Source organism: Colias philodice, chromosome 24, assembly GCF_061535455.1.
Source record: "Colias philodice isolate Cphi_HAF_F1 chromosome 24, ilColPhil1 Martin Lab GWU primary, whole genome shotgun sequence".
Taxonomy (NCBI): domain Eukaryota; kingdom Metazoa; phylum Arthropoda; class Insecta; order Lepidoptera; family Pieridae; genus Colias; species Colias philodice.
Window position 1 is genome coordinate 6,395,715 of NC_143109.1, and position 19,375 is coordinate 6,415,089.

At 35.5% G+C, this 19,375-nt stretch overlaps 1 protein-coding gene across 1 annotated transcript in view; it reads left to right on the forward strand.

Moving 5' to 3' along the window:
* Positions 1–15,554, forward strand: part of Cals (calsyntenin 1) — a 210,058-nt gene extending 194,504 nt beyond the window's left edge. The window contains exons 9-20 of the mRNA XM_089710348.1: positions 908–1,035; positions 1,914–2,094; positions 2,859–2,996; positions 3,972–4,104; positions 4,630–4,823; positions 5,454–5,632; positions 7,510–7,626; positions 7,971–8,063; positions 9,022–9,139; positions 12,027–12,196; positions 12,773–12,893; positions 13,455–15,554. Of these exons, the coding sequence (XP_089566474.1) occupies positions 908–1,035; positions 1,914–2,094; positions 2,859–2,996; positions 3,972–4,104; positions 4,630–4,823; positions 5,454–5,632; positions 7,510–7,626; positions 7,971–8,063; positions 9,022–9,139; positions 12,027–12,196; positions 12,773–12,893; positions 13,455–13,522 (1,640 nt within the window). The 3' untranslated portion in view covers positions 13,523–15,554. The remainder of the gene's footprint in view (positions 1–907; positions 1,036–1,913; positions 2,095–2,858; positions 2,997–3,971; positions 4,105–4,629; positions 4,824–5,453; positions 5,633–7,509; positions 7,627–7,970; positions 8,064–9,021; positions 9,140–12,026; positions 12,197–12,772; positions 12,894–13,454) is intronic.
* The last annotated feature ends 3,821 nt before the right edge of the window (positions 15,555–19,375 follow it).

Below are 19,375 nucleotides of genomic sequence, written 5' to 3' on the forward strand. Positions count from 1 at the left end.
GGCCTCTCTAGTACGTAGTACATGGTAACTCAATGGGCATATGTAAGAAAAAGCTAAAATACATTAGTTAACTTGTTAGAATATTAAAAGGTTTATAACTTTATTTTATCATCCCTCTGTCTAAGGTAATTATCATTTTTCTGTCTTGAATCGATTTTGTAATCGATTACGATTCATTTATTTGACTACCTCTTAGACATAGATCTAGTTTGATCTGATTTCTTTCGATTTACTTCGATGGGATAGGACGATACTAGAATCGCCGCGCGAGTGGCGGCCTAATCGATTTAGCGTAAAATGAAATTAACATCACTAAAAAGCGCTCGTGACGTCATAACGCGTCAAGGTCAGTACAAAAAATATGACACGCTTGGTTTTCATACAGATCGCGGTACTTGCGTTGTCTACTTAAATATACATGTCTGTGGTCTGCGGCATTAAGTGTGGTAGAGCAGAAGGAGTGTGATATTATTAGTAGAAAGGTGTAAATAAGTTGCCGACACAATATTCGATCACAAAAACGGCAAACTAACGCATAAAAGATAAGATGGCAAGTCTATTCTGGCTAATTAGCCACATTTCAACATTTTCGAAGGGCTATATATCCGAATACCCTATCATCCTAACATTTTTCTACTTATAATATCATTGGTTGCAACAGTAAACCGAAAAGAACAGTAGAGAAAGTCGCTACAAATCGTTCGAAACTTCTCACTCGCTCAAAAATACGAAAGGAAAGTTTTTGGAATTAAATGATTCTTGACTGAGTAGTCATGAATGTAGATCTGGTAGTTGTAGTCAATTACCAGATCTACATTCATGAACAACTGAAATTTCTGTACATACGATTTAAACAAAATTACTACACCTTAAAACAAACTATTCATTATACCTCATAAATTTACAGAGATGAACAGACACCACTACGCCCTGTTTGTGCGCAACTGCCGCTTGATCCTGCTGCTGCGAAGAGATTTCGGTGAAGGCGACTTGAACATCTTCAGGCCCGCTGAATGGCGCTGGAAGTTGCCTGAGGTAATGGTTATCTAGTTTTTACACGCTTTATATTAGCTTCACCTGTATGTTTGTAAGTTGTAACCGACTGTATGTTTGTAACCGACTTCTTTGGGCGCGATTTTGACCCACTTTAAACGGCCAGATTTCGTTCAAACTTTGTAGATTTATTGAGGACCGATGACAATACAATAATTTGATAAAATTTTCTATTTTTTAGTTCGGTTTTCTATGAAAAGCGTGTTTTTTAGTTTTTTTAAACTACATATTATTTGTTGAATGAGATTGTTATAAAATAGTTAAATTAATCTTTATTGAGTTTACAGTTGTCAATAACACAATTTAAATGTGGCACTGAAATGTTTGAAAACTTTGTCTCGAGCTTAAATACTTTATTATTGAGAGATTTATTGATTTATTGAAAAGTATTGCGTAGTTCAAAAGATGTTAAATCTATAAACTGAATCTAATAATCGTCTCTTTTATCTGTATCTTAGTGCATTGGTAACATCTCCTCTGAAAATGAAAAACTATTCATACAACTATTCATAACATTCTATGGGTATATTATTATCATATAGTGTGATATCGCGGGGTTATTTTATGTATCTTTTCATATAATTTTGGCATTTAAAAAGAGAGTCTACCTCCACCTTTAAAAGTCGGCAACATCTTCGGACACATCTAAAGATGTCTATGGGCTGTGGAATTGCTTATCATCAGGTGATCAACATGCTCGTTTGCCTACTCTCATATACAAAATACAAAATTTTTTATTGTTACTAAAACATTCCGAAAATATTACAGTACACTATGATTCCCTGTGTTGTGGAGAAAAGTCTCGTCCTGCTTTCATCTATTTATACAGTTTATATAAATATAAATCTCAACACAAACAGGTATGCGACGACGAGTGGCACCACTACGCAGTGAACGTGCGCTTCCCGAACGTCGAATTATATGTAGATGGGGAGTTATACCGAGCTGCTGACGGCAAAGCGCCCGAAGTGATCGACGATTGGCCGCTGCACCCGGCGCACGGCGTTAATACCACCATGGTAGTGGGCGCTTGCTGGCAGGGTACGTGAATAAAAAAAGACGTGTGGCACTCGGGGACTGCCGCGGTAAAGCGATTGCATGCTATGCCTTCAAGCCACACCTCCGTGCCCGTCCCCGTGGGGAGCGTGAGGTTTTTCGTTACGCAATTTTTGGATTCGGTCCCCGCGCTCAAGGCCCGCGATAAAAGCTATGCATTAGCTTAAAAGAAAAGAACTTTGTGTCTTAGTCAACCGCTCGTCAAAGGCGACTAATGGTAAAAGTTTCTTGTAGAAACTATAGAGTATAGCCCTTTAGATAACTCTGCCTTATACATGCGAAAGCAGAGTTTTGCGAAGGACTGTTTTGTTTTAGTTGTTTATTGTATGTTAATGATATTCATCGTTCAATTTTAACTGTTTGAAGTTTGTTATTAGTGAATATATCAGCCATCTATTTTCCTCGCTTCCTTATTCATGTTTCTACCAACAAAAAAGAGCATAGCTGATGTTGAGTGCCCCTTTTCTAGTGACACACTGCAATATATTAGCAAATTGCTTAATTTAATTTTGTGTATATCTCCTTAGTTTTAAGTTTTTCTATTGTATTTTCTTTCTTTCTTTCAAAAAATAACCTGTCTTACCACAAAAAAACTTTAGACAGGGTTTATCATTAAGCGTAGGTTCTCTTTAATCTGATTTTGTCGTATTTCACATAGACAACTATTAAATTGACAGATCCATGGTTTAAAGTTAGACTGTGTTTAAATTGTTTTGTGGTAAAACCAAACGAATTTTCTACAATTCCAGGCACGGAAAGTGACATGAAACATCACATGCACGGTTGGATGGCGGGGTTGGGCGTGGTCAAAGGAGCGGTCCAGCCGCCCGCAGCTCTGCGCTGTGCCGCCAGGTGCAGGGAGGGACTGTCGCTTGCTCCTGATCTATGTAAGTATCAAAACTCAAACATTTAGACTTCTTTTAAAAGCGCTCTTGAATTGAAGTGATCAAATCTATCTACTCTGTCACATTTGTCTCATTATTGGTATTCCTTTTTATTGGCGTATTGTTTTGTTAAAGTTAATTATAAATATTGTCACACAAATAGCTATAGGGAATCTATGTATGTAAAAAATAAATAAATACAACCGATTCGGGAAGCAATTTCTATGGAGAAGAACTAACAAGGATGGTGGAAAGGCGTATAATCTTTAGAATCCTTATCACGAATAATCACGAATAAAATAGCCCCCCTATTTCTAATTATTTCCCATAACTTTTTTCCCATAATCGAACAACTCAATTATTCTCTTTAGATATTAAATCCATTCCCATAATCAAGATTTAAATCCATTTCTCTATACACTATGTACTACTGCGTGTCTATATGTAACCGAGTTTTAATTTTGACCCACTCTAAACGGACAGATTAAATTCAAACTTTTTCCACTTAGAAATTAAAGACTTTTTAACGGATTGTAATCGCGATTTATTCATTATATTATTTTCCCGACGTTTCGAACACTTTACAGCGAGCGTGGTCACGGGGAGACAAGTTTTTACACTTATCAAAAATTTGTGACAACACAATAATTTCACGAGTAAAATAACTTATTAGATGTGTCTTACACGTTTTTTAAACTATATTTCTTCTTTTCGTCTGACCGGTTGGCTTGGTTGGTAGTGGCCCTGCTTTCCAAGCCACTGGTCGTGGGTTCGATTCCCACCCGGGGTAAATATTTGTGTGATGAACATAGATGTTTGCCCTGTGTCTGGGTGTTAATTATCTATCTAAGTATTTATTTAAAATTATATGTATGTTTATCAGCCTTCTGATTTCCATAACACAAGCGAAAGCTTAGCATGGGATCAGATAGTGCCGTGTGTGAAAATTGTCCCCAAATATTTATTTATTTATTTTAGACCTGAAATCGGTGTCCGTGGAAGGTGACGGTGCGGCAGAAGTGGAGACGCTCGTGCGACGCGTCGCCTACGGGGATGCTAGGTCTTTCCCCACCCCGGGCAGACGGAATGTTCACTTGGATACCACTATTACGTGAGTTTTTGTGTACTAATCTACTACATAAAAATAAGTCGGGTTTTCCTTCCTGACGCTATAACTCCAGAACGCACGAACCGATTTCTACGGTTTTGCATTCGTTGGAAAGGTCTCGGGTTCCGTGAGGTTTATAGCAAGAAAAGGTGTCTTCGGTGGTGAAACGGAGTTCGCCCGGTTTGCTAGTAAATTATAGATTCGAATTTAATACTCTTATAGAGACAAAAGTTTTGGTTTGTGGCCTAATCATTTATTTAATGGAAATGTGCATTGTGCACCCCTATTTTTGTCTAAAATCCTGTTAAATGTAAAATGGTTAAATTTTGCTGTATTATCATTTATCAATTCGAACACAAAGCAATATGTACAGTTCTGAAGTTAAAGGGTAGCTTTCACACCCTATAAAGATTTAAATAAAAATAAAAATTGTAGTGACTGTAATCTGCTACTGAAACTAAAAATTATTTCCGCACCTTCTCTATATGTAAAATAGAAATAAATAATTACACATAATTTGTTTATCAGTTGCGACAACGGGCGCGTGATCAAGGCCCGACCGGCTGAATCGTATGTGATGGTGCTCTCACCGCAAACACCGACCATACTGCTCAACGGTAGCGCTGATGCCGCAAGGGACTACGCCCACTTCAGAGCTGGTCTTCCGGTCTTCCCGGACCTGGAGGTTAAGGTTCTGGCCAGGGATAGGGATTCTGTTATTGGTGAGATATGAAAATATTATATTAATCATTTTTTTTGTTTGTGTTTGACCCCTGAGATGTTTTTTTCGATAAATTATTTGTTTTCCTTTTTCTTGTTAATCTTACTGTCTGTTATATGTTGGCCATTAGACATGTTGTTTTCAAACTTTTATACACTTAATTGTCTCTGTTTTCAGAATGCAGAAAATTTAAATTCACTTTTCCTGATTGAACTTATATTAATGTATATATGTTTATGAACTTTATTCACATATTATAGTTTACTAGAAACTGCCAAAAAATGTAACAGAAAAGAAAAGTCGAAAATAATATTGCTGTAGTCTCAATTCTAAACGAAACGAAATCACAATGCCTTCTCCAGTTCTTCCCATAGTTAATAAAAGCCATAATTTTGTGTAAACTTTTTATTTTATACTTATAATAAAGGTTTTTTTATTTAAACAGAAGCGGACAGCATGATATCCATACGTTCTCGATTCGATACATACTATGTCAAGTTTTCTATATTACCTATATAAAATATAAAAAATCCCACGGAAGCAGACAGCCAGAAACTAGACAATTGCGTGATATCCGGATATGTTTTTGTTAAATTTTCTATATTATATAATCTATTAAAATTTCTCACAGAAGCGGACAGCCAGAAACTGGACAGTTGCGTGGTGTCCGTCTACCCGGCACTGAACCCGGACCACGAGGCGCTAGCTCTACGCGGGCACTCGGTTTTGCCCGACTCGGATATACGTGCCACTCTAACAAGGGATGGAGTTAACTTGATCGGAGCTGATACGGTTCATAATTACCAGAAGGTGGGTTTTTAACTTGAGGACTAGAATATTAATGTTTCTGTAAATAAAATTTGTTTGTATCGTAAAGATACAGTAGAGATGAATGCGTTAGAATGCATAATTTTTAAGGCTAATACATAATGTTTGGACGTTTTTTTTAGCACTAACTTTGAAACATGGCAATGAAATCCATGTTTAGACTGTTCATGTGTAGCAAATAAAATTAATTAGTAGCAAATAATATTCAATTCGAACAAAGCAAAGCTGCAATTGGAAATAACTTAAATAAAACCGGCCAAGTGCGAGTCGGGCTCGCGCACAAAGGGTTCCGTAGCAGCAAATATAATAAATTACAGTTAAATCAACCTATCTCAAAAACTATAAGAGATACTTTGATCAAACCAAAAATCGTTGAAAGAGTTAATTAGCATGCATCACCTCTATTTTTTTTAGAATTTTATACCCCGTAGTTATAAAAATAGAGGGGGGGGGACATACTTTTTACGACTTTGAGAGCTGATATCTCAAAAACCGTTCACTTTAAGAAAAATGTTTTTTAGAAAACTTTATATCATTTTAAAAGACCTTTCCATTGATACCCCACACGGGTATGTACATCGAAAAAAAAAATTTCATCCCTCAGTTACATGTATGGGGGGCCCCACCCCCAATTCTTTTTTTTACTATTTAGTGTCATATTTTTGTAGCGGTTCATACAACACATATTCCCATCAAATTTCATCACTGTAGTACTTATAGTTTCCGAGTAAATCGGCTGTGACAGACGGACAGACGGACAGACGGACAGACGGACATGACGAAACTATAAGGGTTCCGTTTTTGCCATTTTGGCTACGGAACCCTAAAAAAGGCTCATTTGAGAATTATCAATATATTACCAAAATGCCTACATTTCCTAAAATTTATCCTTATTTTTAACTGACTTCAAAAAAGGAGGAGGTTTTAAATTCGACCGTTTTTTTGTGTGTGTATTCGCGGATAACTTCATCGTTTATGAACCGATTTGGATTATTTTTTTTGTCTACATTATTATTTATTTCTAGTGTTGCCGCTCGATAGTCCACTATCGATAGTCTATCGATTAACTATCGATAGTTGGGGAAAAGCAATAGTATCGATAGCACTATCGATACTATCGATAGTGTCGATACTATCGATAGTATCGATAGTCCTATAAGCGTAAATACTATCGACACATAGCAATACCATCGATAGTATCGATACTATCGAAGCTCAATATCGAACGAACTATCGATACTATCGATAGTGTCGATACTATCGAAGCTCAATATCGAACGAACTATCGATACTATCGATAGTGTCGATACTATCGATAATATCGTCCCATCGATAGTGACCTTTTTCTCGATAGTATTGCTTTATCAATAATATTATAGTGGATGACAGAGAACTAGATGTTTGGTTATAATACTTTTCAAGTTATCTATTGGCGCTTTGTACAATCCATTTTTTTTAGTTCGTTAATTCGTAATCCAATAAGCCCATTGACTGACCCATTATACCAAGAAATCGTGAACAATACTATTGCACAATTTACTACTATCGATAGCTCAAAACTATCGATAGTATCAGTACTATCGATAGTATCGATTGTAGTTGCAATATTCAGTAGCAATAGTATCGATACTATCGACAGTATCGATAGTATAGCAACTATTGGCAATCAATACTATCGATTTTATCGATACTATTGCAGTTCATCAATAGTATTCCATGAATAACGCTATCGATAGTATCGATAGTATCGATAATATCGATACTATCGATAGTGCTATCGATATTCTGACTTATTTTCAAGGTCAACTATCGATAGTCAATCTATCGATAGTTCGGCAACACTATTTATTTCCCCACAGGTGCTCCGCGACATCGAATACAGTAACAAGAAGCCGGCCTATTACCTGAACCGCGTGTTTAAACTGACTTGCTCTGAACTCAACGGCCGCTTCACTAGCAATGAATATGTGCAAACGGTATGTAGTTTTGTTTTATTTTGGAAACAAAATATTTTGAGGGTAGTACATAATTTATTAAAAATATACATTTAGAGATAAAGCTTAGATAGCTGTGACTTTAAATATAATGGCCAAAATTAGTGTCAAAAATAAATAGAAGCAATAATTTATGACGATGCTACTTCTTTGTCACGCGTCTTCTCTTGAAATATTACGATTCACAACAGACATTTAAAACAAGAGTAAAAGTAATTGAAATCTCATGAAAAAAAAATTAAATACAGTACCTACTTTTTTACTTGAATTAGAATAACAAAAGTAAACATTCATTAATATAAACATTACCGTAATATATTTTTCAGCTAACTGTTGTCCATCCTCGCGCGGCGGGAGATGTGCACGCACAACGTCCGAGCGGACTCGCTGATAAGTTGGATGCTGTGGCCAGAGATAAGGTGTGTATCTACATATTTATTTGGGATGGAATATGTAATGATGAAGCTTTATTTAAACAGAGAGTGTTATGTTAGCTTTTTATTATTATTATAACATACTTAAAAGTTTATTTCGCAAATAAAAATATAATGTTATGTTCATATTATAAAAGGGTAACGTTTGTGAGATTGTAGGTTGCAATCTCTGGATCTACTGATCTGTATTTTTTTGAAAATTGTTGTACCAATAGAAATGACACATTATTTCCCAGTGTTGTGGAAATGATACACAAATATTATGCTAGGATCACTTTAGATTTTATTTAAATTATTTTCTATACTAATATTATAAAGGTGAAGAGTTTTTTTTTGTTTGAATGCGATAATCTCAGGAACTACTGGTCCGATTTGAAAAATTATTTAGGTGTTAGATGGCCCATTTATTGAGGAAGGCTGTAGGCTATATGTCATTACGCTACGACCAACAGGAACGGAGCCATGCGGGTGAAACCGCGGAGAGCAAGTAGTTCGATTATAAAGTCCGATAGATGACGCTGCAACAAACAAATTTTCCTTGACAAAATCTATTTCGCTCAAAATTTCAAGAAATATTGGGCAAGCATGAGTTTAAAAAGCAGCTAAATATTTACTATTTATCTTTATAATATCCTTATGTATGTATATGTATACTATGTGTAGTCTTGTACTTATTTATTTAATGATTTTTGTGTTGTGCACAGTCAACCTCATCATAAAACGTAATTCTCATGATCCTAGATTAAAGGATGCTCGGAAGAGATCGCTGCTTTAGCGATAAGGCCGCCTTTTTGTACGTGTTTGTTTTGTATGTGTTTTTTCGTATTGTTTCTTTGTTTTGGTGCAAAAAAAGTAGTTTCATTCATTCATTCATTAGCAATATTTTCAAGCTCATTTATTTATAAAAACTATCATTAAACTATATATTTTGCACCAATGGCAGATCCCGGAGGCGGCAGTAGCGGCGCAGGTGCCGCGCGCGTTCGCTGCGCACGCGCTGCACTCGCCGCACTCCGCGGATGCGCCTGCACCCAGGCTGCTCGATCTGCATCATGCTGACAGTGAGTACACTTACTTACTTACTTAGGTACTTACTTACTTGGATATGAAAAGGTCCTTCGAGACGGATTGCAGGATAAATTATTAATATTATAATAGTTTATTATTCATACACACAACAAATATTATTATTAATAATAAAAACCATGTTTTTCAACACTGAAAAAACAAACAACGATGACTGATGATTATCAACTTGTTATGTACTGTATATACACGCCTTAACCATTAGAGGATGCATGGGGCCACCCAAGAAGGACTTGCACCTGTTAGCAATTGCGACATCGCGCACACCTGCGATTCCAGAGATTGTTGCGGCAATCATCGCCACCGCGACGCTGTAGCTGCCCCGCCGTGGAGGACGAGCACTCTTTGTTCCAACATTGAACGGGAGGGACATAGTTTAAGTTAGGAATAATTTATCATGTAATTTTTTTTTACAATAAATTATTAATAAGTAAATTTCGGTTTTTTTTGCGCCTTCGCGGGTCGGTCAATATAATTGGCGCAGTCGGTAGGATAATCCTTGAGAGCCGTCTCTCGGAACGCGAAACTACAAGCATCGAGTATCGCTATTCCATCGGAGGGACGACGACGGGGATCCAGAACCTACACCGTTGGCCGCCGCAACGCGAAGGGTATCCAAACATTGATACTGCAGGAAAGGCCGAAATGAAAATCCTGTAAGTACACTAATTCTCTTAGTGACTTGCCACTCCTAGATTGTAAGTTTTCCTAGATTACCCATTCACGGGAACCGAGGAACTGTAGTGCGTAGGCTTAAAATATATTAATTCATCGCGAATTAATTGTAGAATTTTACAAAATCAATTTGTAAAATTCAAATATATAGATATTAGGTTGATAAAAGATTAATAAATTTAAATATTAATTAATTACGAATTGATTAATTTTCGAAATTTACGAATTAATTCATTTTATAATTCAAATATATTAGGTAAAGATTATTAATTTTTTATATTAGTTTAACGAAGTAAATAAATTTAATTAAATTTAATATATTTTATATAGGTAATACAGATATTTAAAATGTCAGATTTGGATAAAATTTTTAATGCACTTAGACTTTTGCCAGAATTTGATAGTAATGTTAAATAAACTACACAAATTTTATGGCAAAGAGCAAATCCTTCAAGTTAATTATAGAGAATATATAGAAATATAGTTATAGTTTTTACGTTCCCGGTTGTCCTTCATGCTACCTTTGAATTATTTAAATTATCCATAGTTCCTAATAAAGATAGTAAAGTCCTAATTCCACCCTATCCTTTTGTGGCAATTCACGACGAGGATTTTATGTACATGGAGGCAGAATGCCCGAAGTCTGGCCTAGGGTATCTATGTGAGGACAAGCTGAACCATCATCGATCCAAAAATGACTGCGTGTATCACCTTATTACCACGCAACGAGTCGTCGCATCTTGTCTCTTCACGCCTGTGGAGCTCGGAGCACCCGCACTAGAAAAATTAGACGACGCCCACTACGTCATCAGTTTCCCCAAGCCATCAAAAATTCACCTATCATGCTCGCAAGATCAATATGACGTCATTAAAGGAAGCTACTTAGCCACAATACCCAAAAACTGCATTCTTCAAACGGAGGCTTTCAAGATAGTCAATAGAGAAGACCATATCAAAGGACAGATAATGAAAATTGCAAACCTGCCAGATTCCAGCCAATATAATACAGATGAAGAAGTTCTGAAGTTGAATTCGATAAATTTGGATAAATTACACGCTAGTAACAGAGCTATATCAATGGAAATGCCTATCAGCACTAACAACGGATACGAGATTCTCTATATGCAGCCTTCCATTATACCGATATATGTTATATTAATAACGAGTGCAGTTGCCCTAGTGACATGGTACGTCGTACGGAGAGTGCGTACATCAAAACCTAAAACTACGAGTGTTCATGGTAATCAAAAAGAAGAAATAGAACATCAATCGGCGGAGTGTGAAATTTCAGCGATATTAACGAGCCTTGCCCGCCAATAATCGCTGAACTTCAGGAGGGAGGTGTTATGTACTGTATATACACGCCTTAACCATTAGAGGATGCATGGGGCCACCCAAGAAGGACTTGCACCTGTTAGCAATTGCGACATCGCGCACACCTGCGATTCCAGAGATTGTTGCGGCAATCATCGCCACCGCGACGCTGTAGCTGCCCCGCCGTGGAGGACGAGCACTCTTTGTTCCAACATTGAACGGGAGGGACATAGTTTAAGTTAGGAATAATTTATCATGTAATTTTTTTTTACAATAAATTATTAATAAGTAAATTTCGGTTTTTTTTGCGCCTTCGCGGGTCGGTCAATATAATTAACTGTCAGTGTCATCGACCACTGGTTATTTATTTTATTTGGTTCACAATTTGAAATGAATACATAAACATTCACATAGACACATTTAAAACAAGATTCATTTCTTAAATTAGTGAACACAACTTGCACAGTATTTCATTTTGATGATGGGACGGACGAATTCTACCTATACCCGTGGCCCCGTCGTTGATGCGGCTTGACGGAACACAGTGGGGTTTTGGTCGGTAGGAATCCGACATAACTCACGGCCCTTTCCCCGGAGGCCGTGGGTATCTATGCAAGATTTCCCCACTTAAAAAAAAAGACGGGTTGCACTCCGGGAGTGCCGGCAGAAGTGAAAACTTGATTTTTAACGTTCAGCATGTTTGATATCCATCCGTCTTACGCTTTTTCGATCAGGTCACGTGTCCTGACGCGAGTTTAAGATTTTATACCCATTACAGAAAAAGTGCTCAACGCCGCTAAAGAAGTTTTCACTTCAAAAAAGAGGTATTCGTTCGAATTATTTTAACCCATGTCATATTATCTCGTTCCACAGACACGAACGTGACGCTAGTGATCGGCGCAGTGTGCGTGGGCGCAATCCTGCTGCTTGCCCTGGGCGGGGCAGCTCGGGCCCGGGCAAGAGCTCGCACCCCGAGACGGGCTGCTGATGAAATGGCCTGGGACGATTCCGCCTTGACTATCACTGTCAACCCCATGGAGGATGTAAGTAGAGTAGAATTAATAAATTGGGGTCGAAGTCTCTTAAACAATACTAACACTAATTATTAGTAACCTTAATTTTAAGTAAATACTTAATAACAAAATTGTATATTATATAATAAGTGAGATTTCGAATAAATGGCGTATTTATTTATTTGTATTTAAACATAGTATCTAAAGGTGTTACAACTTAAAATACGATATTACAGCATGTTTAAAGGCCTATAATTTAAAGTAAAAGATATTTATTCAAAAATCAAGCATACAATCTCGTTCAACTTATGACAATAAGGCTGTTAACACAGTAAGGGCTGATTTTTCAATCCTTGGTTAAAACTTATTCATCGAATAACGTATTAAACTACTGTTTCAAAAATATATTATATTTGTCCGTATTTGACAGTATACAGGTGACATTTTAAAATGTTCGTGTAATACTTTATTGGACGGATAAATTTTAACCAACTATTGAAAAATCGCCCCTAAATAGAGTATAAATTATTTGAACCAAGACGAGACGTTCCTGTTAGATTATTTTAAATAATATATTTTCATAAATAACTATATTTTCTTTCGCAGAGTGTACCCGATAGCGCAGTGGCGGGTGCCGGTATCACGGCGACAGTGGACAGTTCGGACGGCGAGAGCTGCTCCGATAGCGACTCGGAACAACATGACTCGTCCGATGAGGATGATGAGGGTATTTTGATATCACTACATAGTATAAAACAAAGTCGCTTTCTCTGTCCCTATGTCCCTTTGTATGCTTAAATCTTTAAAACTACGCAACGGATTTTGATGCGGTTTTTTTTTTAATAGATAGAGTGATTGAAGGTTTTAGTATATAATTTTTAGTTTTAAACAAAGCGGGCGAAACCGCGGGTGGTAAGCTAGTAGTAGTATATGATATAGTATACAAGTAGAGTCACAATTGCCTGTTAAACGATCGTGTTTAAAAAAAATCGCCCATGAAAAGACGTTCAAAAATGTTTTAGGAAACTTGCATTGAAATTAACACCTTATTACATCGATAGTAATGTTTAAAGTTGGCTGTTACATTCATTATAAAACTCTGTCTAGGCAGAGTTTAATAATGAAGTTTTTTAACATAAATAGGCAACGAATTGTTTATAAAAAAACCATCATTAAATTTGACGATTTTCCTTAAAAAGTGTTATGCGATACATACCTTAACACAAACATAATAAGGTTCAAATTGCATTGTATAAAAATAAATTACATATATTTCCGTTTGTTCCAGTGATCCAAGGCAAACAGCACAAATACAGGAACATCAGCCAACTAGAGTGGGACAACAGCACGATGTAAGCGTGCCGTCTCGCTCGCGCACAGTACTTACCCTATCGCCGTCTCACTCTCGCCCGCGCAAACTATGTATACCCTTGTCGCTTGTGACGTTTTAATATTAAAGAGAAATTATAATATTTGAGATTGGTAAAACTTTGGATAAATAGGTTTTGGGTTCGATTCCCGAGCTCTGTTTAGAGCAAAAAAATAAATTTTCTTTATATAAGAAAAAGAAAGATATAATATATCTGCCCATAGAGGGTGAGGAGTAAGACCTTGATTATTTTTTTTATAAGATTATGTTTTAAGGAAATATTTTCGATTATAAGTTATTTTAAAACTGTAATTTAATATTGAAACGTCACAAACACTATTCTTATCGCACAGTTATAAGGAATTGATTTTGTAATACATTTATTGAAACAAATGAGTTTTATTCGGGTCCCGTTATATCTACGATCTACCATAGAGCGTAGAACATATAGACAGGACTCGATTTGAAATCAATTTTATAGCAATAAAGCACAAATGCGCGCGGCCACTTGTATAGAGTCGCCGTCAAAGTGTAAGGAAATAGAGAGAATTGTATGTTAATTCGTTGGCTAGAAAATGACAGTTTATACACTTTGACTGCAACTCTACACGCGTACCATTTCGTTAGTACGTTTAAATGTTAAGTCTCAAAATGATCATATCAAATTTATACGTAAAACAATAATTTCCCCGCTTGCTTTCTTAGAACGGGCGTGTCGCTCTTCTACAATGAAATAGACGTCGCTTTTCTATGTTTTTTCTATGGATAAAATGTATCTATGTATCGATAGTAGACGTTTCGTATCGAGTCGGTTGTAAGTGAACGTTATTATAAGATAATATGTATATTATTACTTACAATTAAGTGCCGCTTCGCCGGTTCTGCGACTAACACGTTTTTTATTCTTTGCTGACTAATCTGACCTAATTCGTCGGTTGCATTTGTGACGTCATAAACGCATTTATTTAGTACAACGCGAACTAGTTTCGCATTATTTTTCAGTTACGTAAATCACGTAGTATTTTTAATGTTCGAAAAATGTCCACTTTCTACCCTTTACGAGCTTTTCAAAAACGGCTTAAATGTATATTAGGCACAGAGTTATTTGAGAAAAAAAAATAGATGTACTATAACTATACACATATACGGACGATGTCGACTTAGGGGTCACCTACTATAATGAACTATATAATTATATATATATTTTGAATGCGTTAAGGTTTTTACTAACAATTAGGTAAGTGGCTATGTGTTAGTTTCGCGTCGGATCGCGAGGGGGGGGGGGGGCCGCACGACCAACGGTACTCCCCCTTAATGTTAAGCGTAGGTAAGTTTCATTTCTATCCGCGTGCCGTCTCGCTCGCACGCGCGCACCTCTCATCGCTGTGTCTCTTTCCGATATTGCATATCAGGCCATACTAGTATAGTCCGATTTCGAAAGCAATTGTTATAAACATAATCATCGGTGTTCGTAATGATGTCGGTTCGTTGAGTTTTCGCTTAAGTTTTTTGCGTAATATGTTGCACGTGCCGTCCGTACTTTTAAAATTGAATACATTTTTGAGATTTTAATGTAATGATTGGTTTTTAGTATTACAAAGTGGGGTGAGATGGATGTTGCGAATTAAATGGATGATATCTAATTACGTAGATTGGCGTGTTATATGTATCTCACCTCCAACAAGAAATGAAATTAGCGATTCGGATATTTTTTATCTGTATTCTTATTATCTGTTATATTAAGTGCCATTACGTTTCCAATATGCTTGTTCTGTTGGGTTTGTCATTCGATTACCGTCCAATGCCCTATACGATAATTTCGATTTCACGATTTTTGGTCGAGCACAAAATGCAGGCGTTTTGACTTTTGTATTATTTTGTGGTAGCTACATATTTTCATTTTTGATGGAAATAATTTTATTTTGTATTACTTCGGTATTGTAACTGTATACTTAGGGGACTTCTTTGATGTATGAATTATTATATTTTAGCTAAAAATAAAGTTGGTTTAAAATATAACGGTGTTTTATTTATACACTACCTTTCTTATTTTTATTTCTTTAGATATTTTCTTTCTCAAGCATTTATTTAGTTACATGTACTATGAAAAATAATCAACTAATTCATTACCTTCAATATATTATTGATACATGGTAAATTATAAAGAAGCTTAGCTTAAGCGTTTTTAGGGAATTTGAACTGAAATAAACTACCTACTTTGATTATAAAATTATTATATTATATCGATAGATTCGAGTGCTTAATATCTTTCAAAGAATATTTCACTAATTATCCTGTACTTACATATTAACGTGTAATTAACATCTAAAAGTAAAAGAACGATAGCTGATTTTAATGATTATTGGCTTGATTATAGTAATAAGATTATTTAAACTCTAATATAAAGCAAGTTTCTATTCATAAATAACTTTTGATACACGATAAGAACAATATATTTTTAAGCCACATAACTAGCGCCATCTATCATAAAGGGAAACTCAACATGTAGACAGCAGTGACATCTATTAAAAATGCATCATACTAAGATATGGATTAAGGTACAATCTAACTTTTCTCTAATGTTGCGGTAGGAAAAAGGGACATCTATTTAGTTAACGTCGAACCAGAAACATAACGTTAGCACCTTACAATTTTAGATGGCAGTATTAACTAGGTATATTTGTTTTTTTGGTCTTTATTAAATGCATATTACAAGCATCTACCCGGCTAAAAAGAAATATTATAGCTTATCCAGGGTTATAGATGTAACCCTGTACCAAATTTCATACTGGTCACATTGCTATGTGTTGGTATGAAAGAGTAAAAACATTTTTAAAACACCTAACTGTAGGTTACAAGCTTGCACTTTTTAGTATATACCTAACATGAGCAGGATGGCTAGGCAGATAAAAATTAACTTACCTTCATTAAAATATTACTAAACTTTTGGTATACATGATATTATGTAGGTAAATATATTAAAGAATCTATACAAGACAGTAGCAAACACGTCCTCGATGATCTTCGTACTTCAATAATAAAATAAATATGAATAAAGAAATGCTTGAGAGGACACTGCTTCTCATGTACCTAAGGCTAGCATTCGGCCCCAGCTTCGATCGTGGTACATAACATACAACCTATAGCACTCAGGGATCATATACATAGGTATCCAATAAATCTCGGGAATGACTAGGTAGTCATTCCGCGTCATTTCAACGCGTTCAATCAAACAAGAAACTCTTCAGTAGGTATGTCTACCTACCTAGTTGGTTTAATGCTCTAAGACCTACCTACCTACTTATTTATAGATAAAAGTTCCATAGTAATCACGAGACCATATTATTTACTACTAGGTGCATAGTATAACTAACTTAAAAAAACAAGGAAATTCTATAACTGATAGTCTATAGGTAACTGAATATATCCTAAAGTTGTAAAAATTGTTTGAATTTAGGAACCATTTGAGGTAGGTACCTATAAAATAAAACTCGTGAGTTAGATAATGATTTAATAGATATGTACTATGATATAACTTAGTTAAAGCTTCTTTTATTTAAAAAAATACTAACCTGTCTACGTAAAAGTAAAAAAGGCTTTTAATTTATAGATAACTGAAATTCCAAAATCTTCGAAAAATGGGGAAAACTACTTTGGTACCAACCTATATTTGTAACTTCTGCATTTTAATATGTAGTTAAAGGTATCCGAGCTTGAACATTAAAAACGAATCTAACCACTTAAACACGCAAAGGCGTAAGCAAACTATCTATTGCCCTTTAACTTAATCAATGTGGACTGTAGTTAAAATAACAAAACTAATTAAACAAATGCAAATTTTTTAACTGACTTTCCCAAAAAGCGATCATACATTATTCAGTAGTGCGTATAGTAGATATATACGGTATACCTATTCTACAAAAATGTATAACACTTTTATGAGATCACCGGAAAGTTTAGGTATATGTGAATATAATATCTATAGGTATCTAGATAACATACCTACTTAGGTAGTTATGTGTTAAAACTTAAAAGTCATAGACTCTACAATTTGGAATATAGGCAGGTAGACTAAAAATAATTAAAATGCTTAAAATATTTGAATGCGAAGGAACAACATAAAAATCAACAAAACAACTTTAATTAGTATTGTGCGTTATGCATAGCATTCGCGAAATAGTAAAAAGCCTCGTCTTTTGATACTACGTAGATTCTTGAGTCTTCTTAAGAGTGTTAAGCTTAGGTTGCCTTAAAAAGATCTGAGATCTCTCTATTCTGTAACATTACTCTGTACACAAGTTCAAAACACAAAATGCGACTGGCAAACGTCGTGCAAACACGCTCCGACTAACCTAATGAGAGCGAGCGAGACGTAACATACGAACATCCGTTGCATTAGACGGAGACGACTGTAGGTGGCGGGCGAAAGCGCAATACCCATACAAAGCTCGACAGAGACGGACTATTATGTTATTCAAATTGGAGAGATAGAGCAAGGTATAGGTACTCAGTGTTGCTTGGATAGTGAATAATTGATGTGCGACCGCCCTTTTGTGAATGTTGCGTATGTACACAGACGTATTTATGTGCCGTCGGTATGTAATGTAATATTGTACATGAATTCACGTGTTATTAATTATTATCGCTTATTCACGTGAAGCTATTGAAATATACCTAGTTATTTTACTGAGAAGATAGGCAAAACGAGGTATTCTGTAAGTCTACGGTTTGTGGCTTGTGATAAAGTTTAATGTAGGTACCTACGTAGGTAGGTACTATGATAATTCAATAGCAGAGTCATCAGTCATCATCAAAAAAAGGAATTTATTAAAGAACCTCCTAGTTTTAATCCAAATTTGCAAGTTTTTACGCCATTAGAACGACTGCCTAACATTATTATTATAGTTAGGCTTATCAGGAAAACGCAAATTTATTTTTGCCCTTTTGAGAGGCGATGCTCGGCTCTACAATGTAAAACAACTTTTAGCCGGTAGCTAGCTACCATTTAATATTATTATATATGAGAAAATCTGTCCATCTGTCTGTTTATTACGCTTTAACGACTACGCCTACATTAGGGTACCAATTAGGATGAGATTTGCATTGACAATAGTTTAAATCCTCAACAAACAATTTATTTAAATTCAACCGCTAAAAGCTCCGCGTGTGAAAACTGAAACCTAATAAGGGGTGAAGCTAATAATCTGTAGATTTGACTATTTCATTAAATTGTTTGAAACATCAAATACCTACTTAGATAGATTGGGATAAAATGTAGGTATTTATGTGATGAAGCAACAACAGAGGGTTTAGCCTTTCATCTATACTAGTCTATACTAATATTATAAAGAGGAAAGGTTTGTAAGTATACGTATGGTTTTCACGCATAAACTACTGAACCGATTATAATGAAATTTAGCACACATATAGAGGGTATCTTGGATTAACACATAGGATAGGTTTTATCCCGGAAATCCCACGGGAACGGGAACAATACGAGTTTTCCTTTGAAAACGCGGGCGAAGGCGCGGGCGAATAGCTAGTTTAAGATAAAAAGGAAAAAGAAGGTAATAAGTTGTTAGTTATATCAATGACCACCTGAAATTATGAAATTTTAAATGATGAGGTAGAATTATTTGACCAGCCTATATTTTATATTAATTACTATAACATAAAGGTGAGCATTAACAAGGAAAATAAAAACAAAACAACAATTATTTAATTATTCTTTATTTTCAATAAACAAAAACAAACAATACAATCTGAATAACAGAAATAATCACAAATAATAATTGTCATGGCGAGACGTGATCCCATACTCCCAAAGTGATTACTGGTGT